General features: G+C 37.1%; 2 protein-coding genes across 2 annotated transcripts in view; one reads left to right on the forward strand and one right to left on the reverse strand.

Moving 5' to 3' along the window:
* NMT1 (N-myristoyltransferase 1) overlaps positions 1-17,821 on the reverse strand; it is a 55,215-nt gene extending 37,394 nt beyond the window's left edge. Inside the window, exon 1 of the mRNA XM_031965991.1 lies at positions 17,628-17,821. Within this exon, the coding sequence (XP_031821851.1) occupies positions 17,628-17,770 (143 nt within the window). The 5' untranslated portion in view covers positions 17,771-17,821. The remainder of the gene's footprint in view (positions 1-17,627) is intronic.
* A 502-nt stretch (positions 17,822-18,323) lies between these two features.
* DCAKD (dephospho-CoA kinase domain containing) overlaps positions 18,324-24,686 on the forward strand; it is a 35,660-nt gene continuing 29,297 nt past the window's right edge. Inside the window, exon 1 of the mRNA XM_023502483.2 lies at positions 18,324-18,406. The gene's annotated coding sequence lies outside the window, so the exon portion shown is untranslated. The remainder of the gene's footprint in view (positions 18,407-24,686) is intronic.

The following is a 24,686-nucleotide window of genomic DNA, read 5'->3' on the forward strand; positions in this document are numbered from 1 at the left end:
TCATCAAAGACACAGCAAAATTCTGTCCATAATTATTTCCAATCTGCTTTGGATATCCAACAGAAATATTTTTGTGCCACTATAAATATTAGAGATCCAGTAACTATGAAAGAAGAAACAGTAATGGGACTCTTGCTCTATTTTATGTATCATCAATATGAATGCCAGATTAACTCCTAGGCCCACAAAGGCACAAAAAAACTAAGAAGCTAGTTTAATTTTCCTTGTACAGACTTGAATCAATCAACTGTGTAATTGAAGGAGAAAAATCCTGTCTCAACTTGCTTGTTAAATATACACAGTTTGAGATGAGAGAAGATAGAAACTTGGTCTTTTTACAGAACTCCAGGTTATTAAGACACTTTTTATAAGAGTACATTGTGAATGCTCAACTTTCTCTACATTTAACCACATTAAAAGGATTGCCTAAGGAGAGACTTCCAAGTAGTCCAACTTGATGAACAACAGTAGCCCTAAATTTGCTCTTAAGATAATTATAAATTTTCTATTACAAAGAAGTTAAGTCAACTGCTTGAACAGTGCAGGAAACCATAGGGACCTAGTAAAGCAACTAACTAGGCTTAGGGTGCTAAGTCCCCGGACATCTCTAAACCAAAGGAGCCAAGAAAAATCAGAATGGCCTACAATAGACTGGTTCCATTACCGAAGAAACCAGAATCCAGGTTCATCAGGGATATCATCAAAGAATACTTCTGCTCCCTAAAAACTAAGATTCAAACCATAAAAAGAATCCTACAGTTAATCTCCATGATGTCCTTCACAATGGAGTCTGGCCATAACTTTTGCACATAGTACAATCTACTTCATTCAGCAATTAATTTAATGATGGAATCAGTCTTCAAATCAGTTAGAGAAGTTTTCTGAATAGTAGCTGATATTAATAGGGAGAACCTGAAACAAATAACTTCACTGAACCTTATTTTTTTTTAAAATAAAAGTTTTTTTTTAATTTTCAAAACATGCATAGATAATTTTCAACTTTCACTCTTGCAAAACCTTGTGTTCCAAATTTTTTTCTCCCTGTCTTCACCCCCACCCTCTCCCCTAGATGGCAAGTAATCCAATACATATTAAACATGAACAATTCTTCTATACATATTTCCACAATTCCCAAATTGAACAAGAAAAATTAGATCAAAAGGGGAAAAAATGAGAAAGAAAACAAAATGTAAGCAAACAACTACAAAAGAAGTGAAATTATTATGTTGTGATCCATACTTGGTCCCACAGTTCTCTCTTTAGGTACAGATGAGCCTTACTTTCCTCATTCGTAAAATAAGAAAGTTGGACTCCATTACCTCTAGCTTCCTTTCCATTTCAAATGTAGGATCAAAGGTAAAACCACCATAGTTTTTCAGAACACTGTTGTTTCTTCCTGGAAACAAAATTCATTAGAAGAATGAACAAATGGATAAGATTTAGCAGAAGGAGACACAGAAAGATTTCTGTCTTTGAAAAAATCCCTGTTAAAAAAGATATAAGATAGTGGGTAAATGGTATAACATGGCACCTGAAAAAGCTAATGCTATCTTAGACTGCATCAAAATAGGAAAAGGTACTGACCAAGAGAGGTAATGGTTTTGCTAACTTCGGCTCTGTTCAGGTTTTGGTAAGCACACTGTGATTAGGTATAATTTTCATATTTTTTTTTAAAACCCATAAATAAGTGAGAATGTGTCTTGAACAGATTGAATGAGACAGTAAAGGGAGACACTACAAGGAAGCAAATGGAGATATTTAGATTAGAGGAGAGACAATGAAGAAAAGACAAGATAGCTGTCTTCAAGCATAGAAAAGGTACATTACATGAAAAAGGGATTAAACTTGTTTTGCATGATCACAGAAGGCAGAATTGGCAACAAGAGAAAAAGTTTCAAAAAGGCAGATTTAGGCTTAATATCTGAAAACAAAAATACAACTTTTTAGCAAGTGGAGCTATCCAAGTGTAAGATGGGATGAAATGACTTGGGAAGCAGTAGATTCCCCTTCATTCAGAGGTCTCCAAAGGAAAGCTAGATGATCACTTGTTTGGATGTGGTTGAAGATATTCGGGGACAGAAATGGGACAAGCTAGATAATTCCTGAGATTCCTTCCAATTCTTAGATCCTATAATTTTCAATTTCCTTTATCTTTACCCCTAAGCAAAGGCAGGTTTTCTATCCCTTGGCCTTTTCTAAGAGTGGATAGGTGTTGACAACTGAGGTTAAGCAGAGATAAGTGATAAGTGGGAGCTATGAAAGTTTATCTCTTTTCTTAGAAAATCCTGCTTACCTCTTAGGAGGCCCAAGGAATAAATCTCAGAAAGGGGCTTTCCTATATGGAGTTAAAGCCTCTTTCCTCTGAGCAGAAAACGAGAAGGTGTTTATCCTTCTTTTTTCTCAAATAGGCTATGAATTATTGACAGAATGTGAATTAAAAGAATGGGAAGAAAAACAATGATAAAAGGAATATATGCAATCAAGAAATGGTATTTTCAAAAGATAACTAAGTTTCAAGTCAAAATATCTAAAGACAGTGTACAGTCATATGTGCTCCTATGAAACAGAATAAAGGAAGAAACTGGGGGGAAGGTAAGGGAAGAACCACATGTTGCTAAATCAACTTAAATGCTTTTTATTAGAAATGGGTTGAAATGCATATTTGACCATTTCCAGAAGATCAAACTGACTTTCAACATACTGAAGGACTTTACAGATAACATGAATTCTATTTCATAACTCTGCTCCTTTTCCATATACAATGGAATAATAAAATCCATTTGAGAGAGGAATAGAAAATTTATCATAGTGAGGTGATGAGGACCCATCTAAACTCTAATTCAACTCAATATACTTCTTGGGTTGCCATGACCAAAGAATTCATTACGAAGTATAATCTATTAGTCAGTACTACATACTTAATCAATGTTAGCACTTGAAAGGCAGACAAAATCTATAACCAGAAGCAGTATTGAAGCATTTTCAACACAGCAGAAACTACCATAAGTAGCACTATTCTGGGAATAGGCTTTTAATAACATTGAAATTACCTGCATACTACAGTGAGGTATCAGAGTGGTACAGAGTGGCAAGGATGGGCTGTAATCTATAGTTTGGAAAAAGTACTCCTATCATGGAGATCATAGAACTAACAAAATATATACTAAGGCATTGTGTTACATGTCAAAAATAAAAAAATGAAAAATAATCCACTCCCTACTGGCAAGGGCCTCAAGGAACTAAGAATCTAATAGATGAGCTACTATACAAGCATGCATGAAACAAAGAATGTTTTGGAACAAATGAGTAATCTAATAAAGAACACTAAGAAAACATGAAGTAATTAAGAGAACTTTCAACTAGAGCGAATCAGTGAAGGTGCCATGGAGATTATACCTGAAATAAGTCAAGAATGAAGTCCAAGCACAGTTTATACAAATAATACTTGTGGAGTATGCTACAGGGGGATTCTTTTGTGTATGGGGTGGGCCACTAGGATCTCCTCCAACTTTTAAGTTCTGTGATTCTGTGAAAGGCATGAAGGCAGGAGAATGAAGAACAGTTAATAGACTACTTAGGTTTACACAAATGAACATAAAAAGGAAGTAAGATGAAAAATGGCTAGAAGACATTATGTCTTAGTAACAGCCTAAGGAGTCTGTATTTTATTTGACAATGAGTTAAGGATCCAGAAGAGTTTCATGGTCAAAATGTGTTTTAGGAAGATTATTATAGCAGCTGTGGGAAAGATTATCTAGAGTAGGGGTCAGCAAACTACTACTACTTAAGAGCTGAATCAGGCCTGTTTTTAAATCTCCAGAAAGCTTTTTAACTTTTAATTTAATTTAAATTTTAAAATAGGCTTAATGGCCTTAGTTTGTTTACTCTTGGTCTCTATAGGTGTGAAATACTGGAAGCAAGGAGACCAGTTATGGGGCTATAAAGTCCAGCAGAAAGTTGGATGGCCTAGTGAGAGTCTTGGTAGAAAGGAAGGAATGATCGCAAGAGATATTGTAAAAGCAGAATAGACAGGATTTAGAACCTAATTGGACATGAGTTTAAAGGCCTGGGAAGAATCAAAGACGACTGACATTTCAAACTTGGATGACTGGAAAGATAATGGTCCCATTAAAAGAAATAGAGAAATTGGCAGGTGAGATAGGTTTAGTGAAGAAAGATGACGAGTTAAAATGTAGCTTCACTGAGCATGAAGTGTCAGGTAAGTGTCAATATAACATCCAAGTGGAGACATCTAGAAGACAGAAATAGACCAAAGTTCTGATTATACAGATTGGAGAATCATCAACATAAAGGGGATAACTGAAGTCATGGAAGTGAACGAGATCACTAAATCAGAATGTATAGAAAGGTGAGGATAGTTTGGAAACAAAACCTTGTAACATAGGCAAAAAAAAAAGGCAATGACATAACAAGAGACTGAAAAATACTGTCTGACAAGTAAGAGAAGAAACAATAGAGAGCAGTCAGTGTCTTAAGTATCAAGGGGAGGAAAATGGGATGATCAACAGAAATAGAACTTTAGAATTGGAAAGGATTTTGGTGTAGTTCAGTCATGTCTAACCCTGCATGACTTCTTTTAGGGTTTTTTGGCAAAGAAATAGAGTGGGTTGCCATTTCCTTCTCCACAGATGGAAAAAGCAAACTGACACAAAAAGGGCTAAGTGATTTGCTCAGGGTCTCATAGTTAGGAAAAATGTTTGAGGCCAAATCTGAACTCATCAGGATTATCTTCCTGATTCTAAGCCTAATGTTCTCTCTATCCACTATGCCACCCAGCTGTCCATCTTAGAAGTCTCTAATCCAACCCTAGATTTTGCAAATTACTGGTGTAGTTTCAGTGAGGATAAAGCCAAATTTCAAGGAATTGAGTAAGTGGAGGTAGCAAGTAGAGAATACCATCAGGAAAGATTGATCAATGGAGCAAGGTCCTCAAGGCACTGAGAAGGAAATCAAGACTGTTAAATGGAAGTATAAACTTTGGCAAGGAGCTACAATCTTTTGAGTCTGAAAAAGAGGAGAAGAAAACCAGTAACAGGAAAGTAACGATTTTGAAGTACAGAAGGAGAAAAATAAATGGCCTGAATCTTCTCAGTAAAATAAGAGGCAAGATCAGCTACTAGAAACAGATTTATAGATGGAATTAGGCACTGGAGAACTGGTTTGTAAAAGCTGCTACAAGGACTGGAATAGGAAAATACCAACAAAAACAAAGATTACCATGCAAGTATTACCCAGTTCAGACTGTGAATTTGTAATTAGCAAAATCTCACAACTTCCTAGGTGCTGGGTGGCTTAGAAATGCAACAGGGAAGACAAATATAAAGCTGCTTCATGGTTAGATACTTGGAAGGATTGGAACATCAGTAAGACAAGACAAGATCTTTGAGAATAGAAGGTAAGATCTGGAGGCATGACTGGCTGGAAGGTGAAGGGAAAGAAAAGGAAGCTAGACTAAGATGACAGGAAAAGATAATGATAAATGTTGGGAAGGGATGTGGGAAAACTGGGATACTAATACATTGTTGGTGGAGTTGTGAACTGATTCAACCATTCTAGAGAACAATTTGGAACTATGTCCAAAGGGCTATCAAACTCTGCATACCCTTTGATCCAGCAGTGTCTCTACTGGGTCTGTATTTCAAAGAGATCATAAAAAAAGGGAAAAGGACCCACATGTGCAAAAATGTTGGTAGCAGCTCTTTTTGTAGTGGCAAGAAACTGATGGATGCCCATCAATTGGAGAATGGCTGAATAAATTATAGTATATGAATGCTATGGAATATTATTGTTCTGTAAGAAATGACCAGCAGGATGATTTCAGAGAGGCTTGGAGAGACCTACATGAACTGATGCTAAGTAAAGTGAGTAGAACTAAGAGAACACTGTACATGGCAACAGCAAGATTATATGACGATCAACTCTGATGGACTTGGCTCTTTTCATCAATGAAGTGATTCAGAGCAATTCCGATAGCCTTTTTCTTCTTCTTCTTTTTTTTTTTTTTGGCTGAGGCAATTGGGGTTAAATGACTTGCCCAGGGTCACACAGCTAGGAAATGTTGAGTATCTGAGGCTAGATTTGAACTTAGATCCTCCTGACTTCAGGACTGGTGCTTTATCCACTGCACCATCTAGCTGCTCACCAACAGACTTATAATGTAGAGTCAGCTACATCCAGAAAAAGGATTGTGAAGACTAAATGTGGATCACAACATAATATTTTCGTCATTTTATTGTTGTTTGCTTGCTTTTTTCTTTCATTTTCCCCCTTTTTGATGTGATTTTTCTTGTGTAGTATGATAAATGTGGAAACAGGTATAGAAGTAGTGCACATGTTTAACATATAATGGATTACTTGCTGGCTGGGGGGGGGAGGGAGAAAAACTTGGAAGACAAGGTTTTGCAAGAGTGAATGTTGAAAACCATCTTTGCATGTATTTTGAAAATAAAAAGCTATTATTAAAAAAAAGTTTTAATTAAACAAAAGAAAAGGAAGCCAGAAGAGAAGAGAGACAATACAATCCAGTGAAAAAAGTGCTGATTCTGGAACCAGCTTCTGGTTCTGGTTCTGAGGTTTATGATCTATGTGAACTCAGACAAGTCTCAACTTTTTGGGGCCTCAGTTTCATCTGTAAAATGTAGGGACTGGGTTTGCTTGAGAGCTTAACCAAATGACCTCTGGGGTTCCTCCCAGTGAGGTGGTTCTTAGTGCACCCACCACTGGACTTGGACATTTACTAGCTGTATGATCCTGATCAAGTCATTTAATTCCAACTGCTGTCCATCTCAGATTCTTCATCTGTAAAATGGGGATCATAAAAGCAATTGCCTTCCAGAGTTGTTGTTAAGATCAAATGAGATATCTATAAAGCACTTAGCACAGAGCCTGGTGTGCAGTAGGTTTTTGCTTGATAAATGCTTGTTTCTTTCCTTCCAGGGAGTTTCATATTCTACCACCATATAGACATCACAATCTGGAACTGAGAGAACAGGGGAGAGAGGGACTAGAGAATATGATAAAAAATAAAGAACTAGAAGGAAAAGCAGGACAGGGGACTGTGATCAGAAAGAAATTTCAGAGTTGTAGATTTTGGAAATGGACATATGGCAAATAATTGTAATGTCTAAAGTATGTAAATTAATAATAATCTAAGATAGTTAAGGTACTGTCTAAGGTTAAGTATGATCAGTCCAATGAATGGATGTTAAAAAGAAGGTGGAGATGGATATCACTGGAGTAGAAGAAATAGAAAAACTGGTCAGAGTACCAGGAGAGTATTCAATTCTTAATCATCAACTTCTGTCTTACCGAATAAGAAGAGACTGTTCATTTTCAGAAGAGACTGCATTTTCACAATATTGACATTTCAGAAGACACACAAAATCCCTGACTTTTCTACTAAGGGCAGCACAATTAAAAAGCACTGTGCTAAGAGAGACCTAGGTTCAAACCCTGCCTCTGCCTTTTGTGGTACCATGGATTAGTAATTTAACCTGAGTTTCAATTTCTTCATTTGAAAAATAGGGACTTTTCAGATAGATGTTTGTGTATCAAAGGAGATAATGTATACAAAGGGCTTTGTAAATCTTAATTCCCACTGCAGTATTCCCTATTCTCCTCATATTTTCAATATGAAAGTTTGCTTTATTATAATACTTAAATTGACTTGGCTTGCATAGCCACTTGCCCCATACCAATTTTCCTATTTCTGTTAATAACAATTTTCAAAATACTGGACTCATTTCTCCTTAATCTGTTCTATTGAGTCAGTCACCAAAACTCTTGATTTTTCCTCTCCATTCTCTTCACCTCATGTCTAAGTGACTACACCAACTTTTCCATTGGTCCTCCTGACTTCAATCCTTCCTCCCACTAATCCATTTAGCACACATCTGTCAGCATTTCTTTTCTTCCTTATATATCACTTTCATTATGACACTGTCTTTTTTTTTCCTCTTTTTTTTTTAATTTTTATTTAATAGCCTTTTATTTACAGGTTATATGCATGGGTAACTTTACAACATTAACAATTGCCAAACCTCTTGTTCCAATTTTTCACCTCTTACCCTCCATCCCCTCCCCCAGATGGCAGGATAACCAGTAGATGTTAAATATATTAAAATATAAATTAGATACACAATAAGTATACATGACCAAACCGTTATTTTGCTGTACAAAAAGAATCAGACTCTGAAATATTGTACAATTAGCTTGTGAAGGAAATCAAAAATGCAGGTGAGCATAAATATAGGGATTGGGAATTCAATGTAATGGTTTTTAGTATGACACTGTCTTAAAGGACATTAAAACTTATAATGGATCCCTGTTTCTTAGTGCACCCAGTCTAGACTCCTCTAATAGTTATAAAATCTAACTAATCAATTTGAAGTCTTACTCTTCTCTTGGTGCAGGCAGCTAGTAACTTCACTGTTGCATGAATGTACTCTGTTCAGTCCTCATTCAGTGCTTGACTCCTGTTGCGTCTCCTTCACCTAAAATGTCTTTCTTTCTTCTGACTAGCAAAGTCATACCTTTAAGACCTGACCAAGTTCCCACTGTCTCCATAAATCACATCACATACTCTGAAAGATTATCTTGCTCATTATCCTCCCCATTTTACATATGAGGTAACTATAATGCTCAGAAAGATAAAATTAGATTGCCCAAGTACAACCCCTCACCCCTTTTCTGATACTGATTTTGTGATACCACACAATTTCCCCCTCAAACTTTTCTGGCACACCAATTTCATCTGAAGCCTACATTTAGTATGGATGTGACATGGGCCCTTAGAGACCAAATGAAGCATGAACTGTGATAGGACCTACAGAAAGCTGAAAAAGCTTCTGGCAGGATCCCAGAGCATTGGGCAGTAAAATTGCTCATGGATCAAGCTAGTTCCCATCTGAAAGACTCAACATCAACAAGGTCAGCTTCTGGTGATGGATTTTTGGTCGGTCCTAATGACTACTAAGCCATGTAGGGGTTTTCATTTGTTTTATGTAGAAACAGTACTCACAAGGAGGTCCACTGTTATCTCATGTCACTTCATTATAAATTTAAAATTTTTTGAGAGTAAAGACTATAAAACATAGTATTCAATAACTACTTATTGACTGCTTGGTTAAATCCATAAAAGAGAAAGAAAATGTAAAAGCTCAAATACATTAATAATACTTTCCATGGAAAAGGACTTTGATGATTTTTTTGTTTTATACAAAACACCTTTTGTAAGCAAAGTAAATATCCTGTTTCAAGCTCTGGGCTGAAGTTTTTAATGCATATTTCCTATTTTCTTGACGGTCTTCCCAAGTGTCAACATGATCACCACTGTAATAAGTAGCATTGTATTTTTTTAAAAAATGGCATCAATATCTAAAATATACATCAGTTTTAGATCATAGCCTAAGACCAAGGAACAAAAATAAGCAAGTTATGCCTCTGTTTCTCTCCTAAGAAACATTAATTTATCTGTTTGACTACAAATCAGACTTTTAGGACAATTTAGTGAAAATAAACCCTAATCTTTAATATACTTTTGATTCTATTTTTAGGCATAGGGAAATCTTTCTGGCAAACCAATTTACTCAGGAGGTATGATACTTACATTTGTAATCCTATTAGAAATACAGTCCCAAGAATGGCAAATGAAATGGTATTTATAAGGGGCTGTCCAGATGGCAAATCACATGGCATATAATGGAGTATTCCAGAATCTCAGTCCACATACTGTTGAGTATGCAGGACCATTAATACAATACAGCAGGCTCCACGTGTTTGCACAAGTCAACAATATGTATAAAACGATCTCCTTTACTCTTTTGCAAAATGCAAAGATTTTTAGGATTTGCCACAGAGGTTTAATGAAAAACAAAAGCCCACTACTTTGTGGCAAAGAATTTTAAAAATTTTGCCTATGTCCTATCTGATTCTTCTAGCTTATTAGGTAAGTCTTCAGTTATCAAGAGCTTATTGAGGAAAAAATTTTTGAAGGGTGATGAAGGTGTAGTATTGCCAGAAAGGAAACAAAAACCATAAATGCTGTTCACCTATCAACATCAAAGTAAAAATGGCTGTTGCTTATAGGTCATTCTACCATGGTTAAGAACCTTATCTAAGCACTGACTGAAAATTGTCAACAAATTTGTATGATATAATGGTCTATGGGGAAGAAACTAGTGAACAGCTAAGTGGAGCAGATAGGTAGTGAAGAGAGCAAAGGGCCTAGAATTGGGAGGATCCAAGTTCAACTCTGACCTTACACAAAAATTTATTAGCTTTGTGAACCTAGGTAAATCACTTAACCTGCTTGCCTCATTTTCTTCATGTATAAAATGGAAATAATAGCACCTATCTCCCAGGATTGTTGTAAGGATCAAATGAGATAATAATTGTATGTAAATCACTTAGTGCTTAACACAGTAGGTACTATAACTGTTAGCTATTATTATTATTAAAGTCAAATTAAAAGTTATAAGCTCTATATTAACAAACTCAGGAAATAACCAAAGGTTGAAGTGGTTCAAAGGCAAGTGCTTTCTCCTCTTATTTCTTCATACTCTCTACTAGAAGAAAGCTTAACACACAGGAAAAAGCATCAAGGAAGTTCAGAATGGAACTTTTCAGACATCTCAGAAAAATCAAATAGTAGATGAGAGAAAGAGTGAGCCTCACTACAAAGATTGAGTAATGAACCATCTACATCTAGTTCAAAATGTAAACAACAGACATTTCTGATAACAATCTCTAAAATTAAAAGATTTGTTACAAATTATAGGGGCCAGGGTATGAAGGCCTTCAAAAGACAAAGAAATTTTTATTGGGCAAGAGGACAAAGATATGATCAGACCTATGTTATAGAATATCAATTTATTAGTTCTGTGTCAGAAGGATTGGAATGAGGAAAGATTTGAGGCAAGGAGATCAATGAGGAGATCACTGCAATGTCCAGGAAAGGTGATAAGGGCCTAAACCTAGATGATGGCTGTGTGAATAGTGATAAAAGGAACAGATGAAAGAGATGATATTGAGGTAAATATGTCAAGACCTGAAATATGATTTGACTATAGGGTATAAGGAGCAGAGGACAATAAAAAAGGTATGAACTTGGATATAAACACAGAAGTTTGGAAGAGAGAGACAAGTTCACAGAGAAAGATGAGTCCTGGTTCAGAGATTTTAAGTTTGAGATGTCTATATTCAGATGGAAAGGTCCAAAAGATAGCTGCTGATGCATGACTAGGATTCAAGAGAAAGAGACTGAGGCTAGATATAAATATCATCTTTAAACCCATGGAAGCTGAGGTTACCAAGTGAGAAAGTAAAGAGGGAAGAAAAATTTGCCAAAGACTGAGCCTTGAGGTACACAGAGCAGGCATGATGTAAAATTCTACAAAAAGCTGAACCAAGACACATCAATTAAAAGAAAAACCCTGACCTAGGGAAAAGAGTATTTAGAAAGAGAGGAATGGTCAACTGTATCAAATGATACAGAGAGTTCAAGAAGAATGAAGTTTAAGAAAAATCCATTAAATGTGTCAATTAAGAGAGCACTGATAATTCTGGAAAGCTCAGTTCCAGTTAGAGGAGATTTAAAGTCAAATTGCAGAGAGCAATTTGAGGGAACATAGAGAATATGGAGGCAACAAGTATAGATAGCTTTTTAAAAGGGTGTAGCTGAGAAATAAAGGGAAGTATAGTACAACAGTTAATGGGAATGGTGAATTCTAGTGAATTTTAAGCATGTCTAAAAATAACTGGGAAGAAACAAGTAGAAAAGGAGAGGTTAAAGATGGGAGGATAATTGATAATAATGGGGCAATCTGCTAGAAGACTTGGGAGGGAATGGGATGAAAAACAATAAGTAGAGATGTTGACCTTAGTGAGAAAGGTCACCTCTTCATCTGATAGTGATGAAAGGAGATGTAAGATGAAGAAAAAGGAAGATGGGGCTCAGACTGAATGGCTCAATTTTCTCCCTACATTATAAAATGAGGCCTTCTGCTAAAGGCTGAGGGAGAAGGGAAGAGTGGGACACTTGAGGAGAAAAGATGTTTACAACAGTCTCTGCAAGGGGGATAATCAATTAGGTAAGGATAAAAAGACTGACTTAAGGGTCCAATTGAGGTTAGATAACATAAATGTGAGGTGAAGCCAGTTGGCTAATCACGTGACTACTTCCATTATGGAGCATGAGAGGATGAAAGGAGATGGATAGCAGCAGTTATCCAGGGTTAAAGTGTAACAAGACAATTGGGCAAAATACAAGGTGATGAGGGATTTGAGTAGAGAGCAATGTAGAACTGAACTTGCTAACTATAGACTTGAGATTGGGAAGGGAGGAAAGTAAAGTCAGAACCCAGGTAATAGACTGAGAAAATACTAAGGGGTAGAGAAACTAGAGGTTATGAAGACAAAGAAGGAGAAGGAAGTCATAGGGAGAAATAAGTTTTGAACAGGTAGACTGAGGAACGCCAGTTTTTGATCTCTGAAACAGAACACTTAAGAAAAGTATCAAAATTGAGAGAATAGCCACCCTTTTACGTATAGATGAGAAGAAATGCAAGACTTCATGAGATCTAAGGAGACTGAGAAACTAGGTTAGGATTAGTTTGTAATTTAAAGTAACAAAATAAATCACTAACAAAGGTTGGATCTTTTAACTACATCTTAAAAATAAAAATAGAGTTGCACTAAATAAATCAGACTTCCTTACCAAAGTCAGCACTTAAACATTAAAGAGTATGCTATGTATCTGCTTGAAAAGAATGTTATGCATCTATCTGCTTGAATCTTTTAAGCCCAAGATAGCAACAGTATCTAATTTCGAAGAAATCGGCAAAATTGTAGCAAAGCAGGGAGAGCAATATAGAACAAATCATTGGATTTAAGACCAGAGACCTGAGTTCAAGCCTAGCTCTGATGATACAAGCTGTACAACTATGAGGAAGTCATTTTACCTTTCCTCCTCATCTGTAAACAGGTAAAATAATATATACTACCTATATCTTAGAACTGTTGTAAGCAAAGTGCTTGGTAAACCATTGAGTGTTTATTATCAAACAAAATTACCACTTTAATGCTAAAGGATTTATGAAAAATGTAAAACATTGTTACTAAGTCCTAAACACATGGTACATTTTGGTCCTTTAAACAATGTCTCTCAGTGAAGACATTAATTGTTAACTTAGTAAAACTAGGAAATAAAACTAGCAAGCAGGTTAGTAAAGCAATGTGAAGAATCAGCAAAACTGGTTTGCCATGAGCAGCAACCTCCCTGAAATAGATTCTCATTTACTCCTCATTTCTTCTCGGTTTAAGTTTCTCTTCTCTTTGAAGCAGTCCTTGATTAGTTTCTTTTTAAGTCTCCTCTTAATTGGGAAATAAAATTAGAAAGCTTATTTGATATCAGTAATGAGGTTTTTCTGTTTCTGCTTTGATCTGGTTTTGAAAACTGAATGCTGGGGGGGGGAAAGGAAAAACAGACTCAAAAAAAAAACTTTCCTGCTTTTCATGAGCCTGAGGCATACATAAGCCATCAGATGGTTATAGAAAGTACCACACGTGGGGCAACTAAAGAATAAAAACAAAACTGCTTAACTAAAAGCAAATTTATATGACAAACTTCTAAAAAGACATTTTTATCTTGTGCTTCTCCATAAGGATAAACCCTTCTGACTGAGAGGTAGAGAAAAATTAAAATGATCTCTCTGGTAGAATAAGTTCAAGGGCTGAGTAGCTCTTATTTTGTAATAACTTGTCATCCTGTAAGCATGTCTGAATTTTGAGTTTGTAGTGCTAAAAAAATTGGAAATTAAGAAGATGTCCATCACTTTTGGATTGGCTGAATATGGTATATGCATGTGATAAAATATTACTGTGCTCAAAGAAATGAAATGAAAACCTGTATAAATTTATGCAAAGTGAGCACAAGCAGGAGAACAATTAACTGCTCCATTGTAAAGAAAATCAACTGAAAGACTTGTTAACTCAGGTCAAAACAATGACCAAACACAATTCCCAGGTACTCTTGCAATGCATCTCCAGAAAGAGAGCTAACAGACTGAGACTGCAGATTAAAACATATTCTCTCTTCTCTCTTTCCTCTATTTTTGGACATGACTAATATGTGCATTTATTTTCATAATTATAGGTTTTACTTATAATAATGGATTTTATTTTAATTTTTACCATCTCATTGGAGGAAGAGCAAAATAATTCAGAACTGAAAATAAAATCGAATTTTTAAAAATTTTAATGAACATGCTATTGTAAAACATATATATATTAAGAGAAAATGTTCCCATTTTATGTCAGAGAAAATGTCAAAGAATACATGTCAATGGATTTTTAACCTAACAGCTTATCAACACTTCAATGGGAGTGGTAACAAATGAAATCACAAATAATTTTGTTTTGACATTGAACAGCACAGAGGTACTCTCTAGAAAGCCTAAAGTATATGTTCATTATATCAATCACTATGGAATTCAGGAAATAAATTGGATCCATCCTTCTCATATTCCAAGACATCAATTATTATTTTTTTCCTCTATTATGGTATAAAATGTTTTGTACCACTACTTTGGAAGTTCTACATTAAAAAACAAACAACAGCCCATAAAAACAATTATCACCCTAACCATAGCGTATACAGATAACCTTATCATTAATTTTAGTAAGAGATCTTGGAAATTATCTACTCTAATACCCTCATCTGTCCAGAAGTCCTTTTAAGACAATAAGAATATGAATTTTATTTATTCAAATATTTAATACCTTTCTTAAGAAATAAAACACTAGAAAACTAGAAGAAAAAAAATTTCAAAGAGGTTCATTTTTATACTTCATTTACTTAGAATATTTATGCTTTATTAAGAAAGAATGCAAAATTACTGTAAGATCAATCCTTAAATCATTATCTCACAATTTACTGGGAAAATCATGTGAGAACATCTACAAAAATACTTGATCATGCAATTTTTTTAAAATGATAATTTCAAAGACATAGTTTCCCTAAATGAATTTCAAAGTTTGTTACCATTCACTCAGTGAACAATTTATAACCCATATGTGCTATGATTAACATCAATAAAAAGACCTAAGAGAATTTCAGGAATATCTTTTCCTACTATTAATTTTCACTGAGCACTCTATAGAAGGTTTCTACTCCAAATAATTTGAAGATTATGAAATTGTCTTGGCACTTCAATAATGCAGAAAATTTGTTATCATAAGTCTCTGGAGAAAGAAAAAAAGAAAGTGGTGGAAATGAAATGTGATGCTTTTCTCACTTTGTGCAAAGGGACTGAAAAGAGTTACAACTGTTGGATAAGGGTAGAATCGAACATTTCTCTGGTTCTCTCTCAGAGAACTCTCAGATAAGAGTTGCAAGCACATTTTTAAAATCTAAGAACCAGAACTAGTGCTTCCCTTCTAAGATGCCACCTTCATTTTCGATTTATTCACATTCCTATACAAGAGTGATATTAGCTCATTTGTACCAACAGAACAAAACCAACTACTGAATTTCACTTTTTAAAAGAGCAGCCACTTTGTAAGTAACAAAAAATTTTGAGAAAAGATTTTACAAAAGGATTTTAGGAATAGAAAAAAAGATTATAGAAAACAAAACTAAAGTTATATAGACCAAAACTTCTTAAACTGTGGGTCATAACCCCATATGGGGTCTCATAACTGAATGTGGGGGTCATGAAATTATGATTTATTAATCAGTAAATGTTTGATTTGCATATCAATTTTATATATTTCTATACTGAGGTCACATAAAAATTTCTCAGGAGACAAGGGATCATAAATGGAAAAAATTTAAGAAACCTTGTGGTACAGACAGATGACAGAAAGGAATGTAAGGAAAGTTATACTATCTAAGGAGAAAAGAAAAAGATTAGTTCTGTCACTCCAGATATGACTCTCACTTTCAACAATTCTCATATCTAACCCTAATCTCTCCCTGGGACAACTGCAGTTTCCTTCCTGTTCTGCTTCTTCCTTTTAAGCATTTCCATTCATTTGCCAAAATGTAAGCTTTTATAACAATAAGAAATACAGAAACATGACTTTGAATTATAAAACCAAAATTCTGATATCTTTTTCTTACATTCTGGAGGATTCTCATTGCTGGGCCAAGTGCATTACAAGAAATTATCAGCATGGTTATTATGATCAAAACTCAGAGAGTTTTAGACGTCTTTATTATCACAGTATCACATACCAAACATTTTGCTTTTTGGCAAAGAACTTAAACTCTGAAATAGTTTGAAAATGAATGGTATGGTATAGCTTGAAAGCAACGGATTGGATGCTCTTAAGGCAAAAATCTGACTCAAGAAAGCTCAAAATCTTTCACACTCTAAATGTCCACCTCAATTTCCTTCTTTTTGAGAATAGTTACTGTATAATATAATCTTAAGGCTAAAGAAGGAAGTCTAATGATTACTATTCTCCTCAAAATGTTGAACAAAGGGTGCATTATTACACTTAGAGCCAATTTGGTTTATTAAAGCCCAACTCTATTCCATTCCCTTAGAATCTGGTGGAAAAGAGTATTTAGGACAGTTTTGTTTTTGTCTGTGATTTTATAAATTCAACTCAACAAACATTTATTAAGAGTAGATTGTGTCGGGTACATTAAACCCAAAGACAAAAACCATACTGTGCCAGCCCTCGAGATCTTCGTGGGAACTCCCAACACAGACATTCCCGAAGCAGAAACAAATCAGGAAATCAGCGGTTACTAATAAATCTTAGAGAGCTGCTAGAGCACTAAATGACTTGCTAATCCTCACAAGGCTAGTAGATTTCTGAGGTACGACTAGGGCCCAGGTTAATACCAATCTGGGAGGCCGGCCGCTCCATTCCCGTCTGGCTGCCTCTAACTTTGACAGATAACGGTACACATATGTTAGTATGCCTAATTATATGATACTCATGAATATTACGGACTCTTTGAAACAAGGGGCCTCATGTTGTAACTATCACCTAGGGTTTATAAGGCCCTTCAGGACCATAGGATCGCTTGGTGGTGAAGAGTAGCAACATAAGGATACAAAATGTTATTTTACAATGTAATTATGGTTTGTAAGGCCTTGGGCTTCTCCGCTGGTAAAGGCACCACACTAAAGAGAACTATTTGTTGCTAGTTTATTGGGAATAGGTTATTCTCTCCTCTTCCCCCCCCCCCCCCCCCCCCGGCTCCCCGGAATCTCTCTCTGTGGATTTCCGATTCTTGAAGGATGCCGTGATTGAGGTCCAAAATGTTTCTCCATAAAAAATATAAACAAAAAACACCCCTTTCTCAGTTGGGCCTGTAGCACACAGAGATACGATATCAGAGAACTTTTATATAATAGGAGTATTGAATGTCTCAGGCCCTGATTGCATAGTCCCCACCCCTGGTAATTGACAAAGAAAGTAGCCAATCACCAGTGAGAATCCCATTGCTTTAGCAAATGAGAATACGAAGGTGGGGTTAGGCAAGGCTCCGGGCTGTTCCCCCCCCGCCCCCACCCCACCACCACCACCACCTCCCGAGACCCAGGTTGTGAGGAGATGGATTAGGAAGTGGGCTCGGAGGAACTCATTACCCCCGGTTGTAGCTGTTCTCCTCCTCGTTCTCACAGTCGCTGCAGTGCTCATGGCCATTCCCGTTCCCTTCCATCAGCTGCGGCGCCGGAGGTGGCGGCGGCGGCGGCGGAGACTTCACTGCTGTCTCACTCTCATCCGCCATCTTGAGTTGGGAGAGCCGGGCTCCGCGCCCCGCTACATGAGGAACTGCTATTGGACGAGGAGGAACCGGCGATGTTTTCTGGGCTTTGTAGTCTTTAAGGGAGGGAACGAACGGGTAAAAGGGGAGGGCTCATTTTCTGAGAAGGGATCAGAACGTACTACGCTACCCAGAAATCACGAGGTCAAGGGGCGGATCGTAGCTAAGAGGAAAGTCTTCTTGGAGAAGGGCAGTCTCTGGAGGTCTTCGAGATTCGGGTGCCTTTTGAGGAAACAAGGGCCTCAAAGATGGGGGAGGGTAGGCCCCTCCTTAAGAGTACGGGCTGCCCCGTGGGATAATGGGAGTTGTAGTTTAGTGCTTACCTAGGAAACCTCATATGGACTTTTCCAAGACCCGAGGTTTGACCTCAATCTATCCTTGGCCAACTCAAGACCTTAAGCAAGCAGTTTATTTAATGCCGTTAATAACCGTTACCGTTCTGGGATAAGTGAGAGAGGCCCGAGGGTGCGGGCAGGAGGGGAATTCTCCAAGGCTGGAGTGTTTCTTGGGAGAAGAGGACTAACTTGGGGGGATAGAGAGGAATGGGGAGAGATTCTCTCTGCCCATAGATAAAGGCTCAGATGGACCTCCAAGCAGAAGGTGAGCGCTCATCTTCCCCTTCCCTTTCCACTGCACTTGGTCCCTGGGCATGATGGAGCAATTTAGAGCCCAATGCCGACTAAAACCCATCAGTGAATAATTCTGGAAGCACCAGCTGTATTTATGGAGGTTATACTGGTTTCCCGTTATTAATTGGAGAGATTATTAGATGTCATCGGTTTGGCTTCTTTGCCTCTGGAGGCTTGGGAGTTGGTTTCAGAAGTTTAGCCTGTGACTTGGTCACTGAGTCAAGTAGCATTTACTAAGAGCTCACAGTACATGCCAAGTGGGAGGATGCAGAGAAAGGTAAAAGACAGATCCTGCCCTGATGAGCTCACAGCTAATGGACAAACTGCAAACTCCTATGTACAAACAAGCTCTATACAGAATGAATATCATATAATCAACCCAGGGAAGGAGTGGAAGACTCCTTTCTGACCTAGCCTGACCGATGCCAGGATGAATGTGGAGTAGTCAGCATTTTATCAGAATTGTATCCTTTTTAATCTTAAGAAAAGTTTTTATTGCATTTGAAATCTTTTTTTTTTTTTATTGTTTACTTCAGCATAATTATGTGGAGCAGTGGATAAGAGCCCTGAGCCTGAAGTCATCATTACTGTTTTCAAATTCAGTCTCAAACACTTAATATCTGATCTATGTGACTCTAACAAGTCACTTATCCTCTGTCTACTTCAGTTTCAGCTTGGTAAAATGGGGATGACTATAGCACTTACCTCCCAAAGTTGAGATAAAGTGAGATATTTGTAAAGCACTTAGTACAATGCCAGATGCAAAGTAGGTGTTTAACAATGTTTGCCCCCTTCTCCCCTTCCTTTAAACCACCACCCTACAAATGCATAATTCCACATACAGAGTAGAACAGAAAAAGACAAGTCTATATGAAACTAGTAAATACAACTTATTTGAAAATATATATGTATAAAATTAATTTAACGCATTACTTCCCTGTTTAGTAAGAGACAACTTTATTAGGCAAAGATTAATACTAGAATCTCTCAATGATAAGAGACAATTAAATTTGTGCCAGAAAAAATCAAAGGCATTTCATTTTCACTTCTATATTATTAGGGACAAGCTTCTTATCAAAAACTACAGACTTACTGCAGAAGCCAAGATTTTTATTCAAGATCTTGCTAGACTGGTTGTCTGGAAGCAGACATATCTTAAAATCACCAAAACATGCACTTTTATTTCCTGCCCTCAAATGCAAGTCCCTTCCCATATTCCCCATTGACTGGGTACTACAGAAATTACAGACGATCGGGAGTCCCTAAATCCCCCACATGGGTATGAACTCCCATCCTGATTATACCTAATAGCAGGTTTCATATTATAATTTATGGTTTCCCTCTATAAGTTTTGTTTCCTTTGCTCTACATCAGCCTAACCTTTAGGTTTCATTTCTTTGCATTTCTCTAAGTTTTGTAACTTTGTAGAAACTAAATCCATTTCTCAAAATATCAGTAAATTAGGCATGGCAGTTATAAAAGTGGGATTCCCTTTAGTTTGACTCACATATACTAACATTCCTAATCTTCAAAATCTGAAATTGAAATCTTAGCAATTAATCAGTGAGCAAGTCATGTACTTAGGTATATTTATCTTTAAAATTCTTAAATATAAAATAAACCTCACATTTTCACTGACAGGATGCCACAGTGAGACTTCCCCAAAGTCTACTGATTTCCCCAAGTCCACTTCCCCAAAGTGTCAATGATTTGACAATGTGAGAACTGGATGAGGGTTTATGAAACTTAAATTAGAAAAATAAAACTTAATCAGAGAAATGAAACTGAAACCCAAAGATAGCAAAACTTAGAGAGGAGCATAAATTAGAATAAGAAACATACTATGAAATGAAACCAGGAGTGGGAATTTACACTCACTGGCATTCAGGATAACCTGTACCCAACTAATGGGGAATCAGAGGAGGATATGGAACGGCATGTCTTATTGATTTTAAATCTGCTTACTAGCTAGCCTCTTGCGAGAATGTAAAATAAAATTCTGTCTTGGCTTCATTGGCTAGTTTTGTAGAATTCTTGGTTGAATACTTGTCTCTCACAACCCAGAAGGTTAAAGAGAAAAAACATCTGATGAGAAATAAACATTATTGTCCTAGAAAGAGTGAGAGGTGGTAGTGGTGGTTGGAGTGCTGGACCTGAAGTTAGGAAGACTTGAGTTCAAATATGACTTCAGATACTGTATAACCCTAGCAAGTTACTTAACTCTGCCTCAAGTTCCTTGAAGAAATCTAGATTTAGGGTGGTTAGGGAACCAAATGATGAAATTAGATTTAGGGAACCAAATGATGAGATTAGAGTTCCTGGTGGTCAGGGAGTTAAATGATGAGGTTAGTGGCAGGTTTGGGGTTCAAAGAACCAAATGAAGAGGTGTGGCTCTCTTAATTCCCCTTGGGATTCTGCACATGTTGTAGGGAGTTTTGGGAACCATCTTTTCTGGCGGTGCAGAGATCCTTCGTAAAGGAATTTACAAACCCAAAAAACTAGACTGATAGAAGTTTATTATAAGCATTGGGAAGTCATCCTTTGGTATACATGAATAGACTGAATTCCTTAGTGGCAAAGTCCCAACAGAGAGATAATATAAAGTCTTGCTAGGGAAGTAGGTGAGGATAAAGAAAGGGTAACATTGAAAGAGAATATCATCCCAGCGAGCAGAGGCTTGCTATGTCAGGAAGAGAGATTCCTTAGCATGGTCCTCTGCAAGGAGAGGGTTTAAGATTGGCACTTTTATAATAGAAGCTTTTGGCTACTAGCTGAGGGCAGTTCTTGATAGGGCTGGGTACAGTTTGAGCTGAATTTGAATAGAATTGAATGAGTCTCTTTAATTCAATAGGAAGTTTAATCAGTAGGGAGTATTATTAATGGGGGTGGTGCCCCATCTCTCAGGATCTTTTACAGAGATTCAAGGAGAATCTGCCCTTCAAGGAGTTTTGGGGCTCCCTTCATCCTCATCTGTAAAATGAGCTGAAAGGAAGTGGCCAACCACCCCAATATCTCAGCCCAGGAAAACCTTTTGGGATCATGAATGTGTGTCAGGCTTTACTACCAAAACAAAAAATCCACAATGAAAACCACAAATAAGATAAAAGATTTGAATCTCTTAATAACTTAATTACAGGCACCTCCAGGGCATAGGCTACATTCAAGCCTTTGTCCCAAGCCTCTCTACTGAAGTTCTTTGAGGAGTTTGAGAGGGAAAAAGTCCTAAGGATATGTGCTGGTGCCCTAGCCCTGCCAGAGGTGCTGGGTAAAAGGTCTGCCACTCTCTAACAAGGGATGGGAGCGATGTAGAGGGTGAAGAGGAGTCTGGGTATAGGGCCCTGGAACCAAATGCATAGATACTACAGTTTTAGAAGAGCACAATAGCTGAAGAGCCTATCCCATTGGAAAATGTGATAGCCTAGCTGAATGAACAGCAGAGTTCATAATAACGTGTGACTCTGGGTAAGTCACTTAACCTCTGTCTCACTGCCAAATGGGTATAATAATAGCACCTACCTCCCAGGGTTGTCCTGAGGATCAAATGAGTGTTTAGCAAATATTGTCAGGCATCTAATAAGTTGGTTGGTTGGTTGTTGGTCATCGTTCTGGAAGAGGACCAAAATAATATCACTGTGTTTAGAATCTAGTTAACAGTGCATCCAACTGTGGCTATTCAGAGCAACATGAGCTTGGAAAGCTCTGTTGCAGGTCGGACACAAATAGTCCCTATGAACATTTGAGTTCTCTAATTTTGTACATCTTGAGTTTTGGGGGAGTTAATTCAGTTCTGCTTTGCTTAAAGAGCACAGCACCTTCCCTAATGAGGGCATGACAGGCTGGGTAGTTCTGTATCAGTATCTTCCATGTCACACAATCGATTCTAAAGTTCTTAAGAGACATCTTGAGAGTGTTCTTGTATCGCTTTTTTTGATCACCTTGTGAGTTCTTGTCCTGTGTGAGTTCTTCATAAAGTATTTTTTTTTTTTTTTGGCAAGTGAATATTTGGCATTGGAACAGTGTGGCCAACCCAAAAGAGTTGTGCTCTCTGCAGTAGAGCTGGAATGCTTGGCAGTTTAGTTCAAGAAAGGACCTCAGAGTCTAGTATTTTATCCTTTCAGATGATCTTCAGAATCTTCTTAAAACAATCATCATTAAATTTTAATAGATGCCTACTATGGATCAGGCATTGTGCTAAGCTGGGAAGGAGTAGTGTGTTATTTAAAAAAAATAAAGACAGCCCCTATCCTCAAAGAGCTTACAATTTATTTGGGGGAAACAATACCCAAAAAGAAGTTTGAAGGGGTTGGTGGTATTTTATAACTCTACTCTTCCAAATAGTGGGATCTAGGCTGGTAATGAGGTGGAGTACCAAACTAATGGGATTTTACAGGATAATGAAGTTTTCCCAATAATGGACTACTTGGAACATGTGTGGAAGTCAGAAAATTGTGAGATTTGGATGGGGACTTAGTTTCCACAGAGTTGTGAAAATTAAATTAGAAAATTGAAACTTAAGAAATGGGAGGCTGGGATCCACAAAGACATCAAAGAATGTAATCAGGGATAGAGGTTTTAGATTTGAACAGGAACCCTCTAGACTTTGCCCCTTCAGGTTATCTTCCCCCATAAGTATGTAAGCTTATTCTGGACAAGAACTGGCTATGTCATGAAGGATGGAGCTTCTCATTCTATAACTTCTGATATAACCAGTTTACAGGGAATCAGGAGAGGGACTTGTGCTTCAGGATAGGAAATAAAATATTGCCTTTGAAGTTTCAAAAGTGAGACTCATTCTGACAAGAATGTAAAATAAAGTCTTTCCTGCATTCTTCAGTTCTTGTTGTTTCTTATAGTCCCAAAAGTAGTACAGCCAGGTGAAAAATGAGGGGATATTCTGAAGTGATTTAATTTCTTGAGACCCTCTGGAGAGAGAAAAGATAGTACATCTTTGTGTTATTGTTATGAATTGCCTTGGCCACATGTGTACCCTACACATGTCCTCAAAAGTCTAACTTCATTCTTCTTCCTTGAATGTGTTCATGATAATTGGGAGAAATGCTTTTGTAACTACTAATATTGCTATGTCATTTGAATTCTTTGCTAAAAAATCGAATCTACTAACAGAGTAAAGGGAATCTTATCCGTATGAGAGTGTATTCTAGTATTTAAAAGAATAGTTACCCAAAGAGTTATCCATAATGATGGGAGTGAACTCTGAAATTAGATTCAGGGTTTCAGACTCCCAAAAGTCTGGGAAAAAGCATACTTTCCCAGACAAGCCTTTACCAAGGTAAGCAGTGTCATTCAATTGAAGATCTTGGTTAAATCACCTTCCATTGATCATTTGGGGGTGGTCTGGGTCCTCTTCAGGAAATTCCAGGTTCTGGGAAAAAGCTTTCAAAATGATTTATTCAGTTAGAAATTTGGGTCTGATATTCCTCTTGAGTGGCTTGAAACTCCAAGATAAGTACTCTCTTTTCAATTGGAAATCTAGGCCTGGGAACATTGGCAACATTGAAAGAATCTCATTCAATAGAAGCCCAAGCCCCAGACAACCAATAAAAGACAATTTTGACCAAATCTCTGCAGAAGTCCAAAATCCAAAGTAGGTTTATGCTTTGCCAAGGGACCTCTCTTCTTGGCACAGCTGCCTGCCAGGATTTTTGCCTATTGTGAAGATAACCCCTTCTCACTGATAACCTTTATTTCCCTAACAAGACCTTTTGCCACTAAGAAGTCTGTCTTTCTAGTAAAGATGGCTTCTCAGTGCCAATAAAAATCCCTTTTGCCATTCAGACTTTTCCTGTGCGCGAACTGTTTCATGTTGGACCTGTGCACTGACCAGAGGGGATTCTCACACTTCAGTTCTCTACCACTAGAACCACGTCATTAAATTCTAGGGATAGTAACAACTACTCTTCTAGGGACCCAACCTGATGGTGGTGGTATGAGTTGAGCAGTTGAGCCATGACTGGAATGTTATGCTATTAACACATATTCTGAACTCTGGAAAGTCACAAGTATGTCCTGAATGTTGAGTCTTGGGTAATGAGGAGGGGCAGCAGAGAAGGCCTGAAGTATGGATAGAATTATAATACTCCCTGAGACAAGCAGGATGAGTACTAAAGGGATCATCCCAGCCTTAAATTAGCCTCTTGTTTTCAAGTAGGTCTTTTGTTCAAATGGACTTTTAATGAGGGGTGAGGATAATCTAACAGCCCCACACCAGACTAGTGTGTAGCAGTCTCAGT

Source organism: Sarcophilus harrisii, chromosome 4, assembly GCF_902635505.1.
Source record: "Sarcophilus harrisii chromosome 4, mSarHar1.11, whole genome shotgun sequence".
Classification (NCBI taxonomy): Eukaryota; Metazoa; Chordata; class Mammalia; order Dasyuromorphia; family Dasyuridae; genus Sarcophilus; species Sarcophilus harrisii.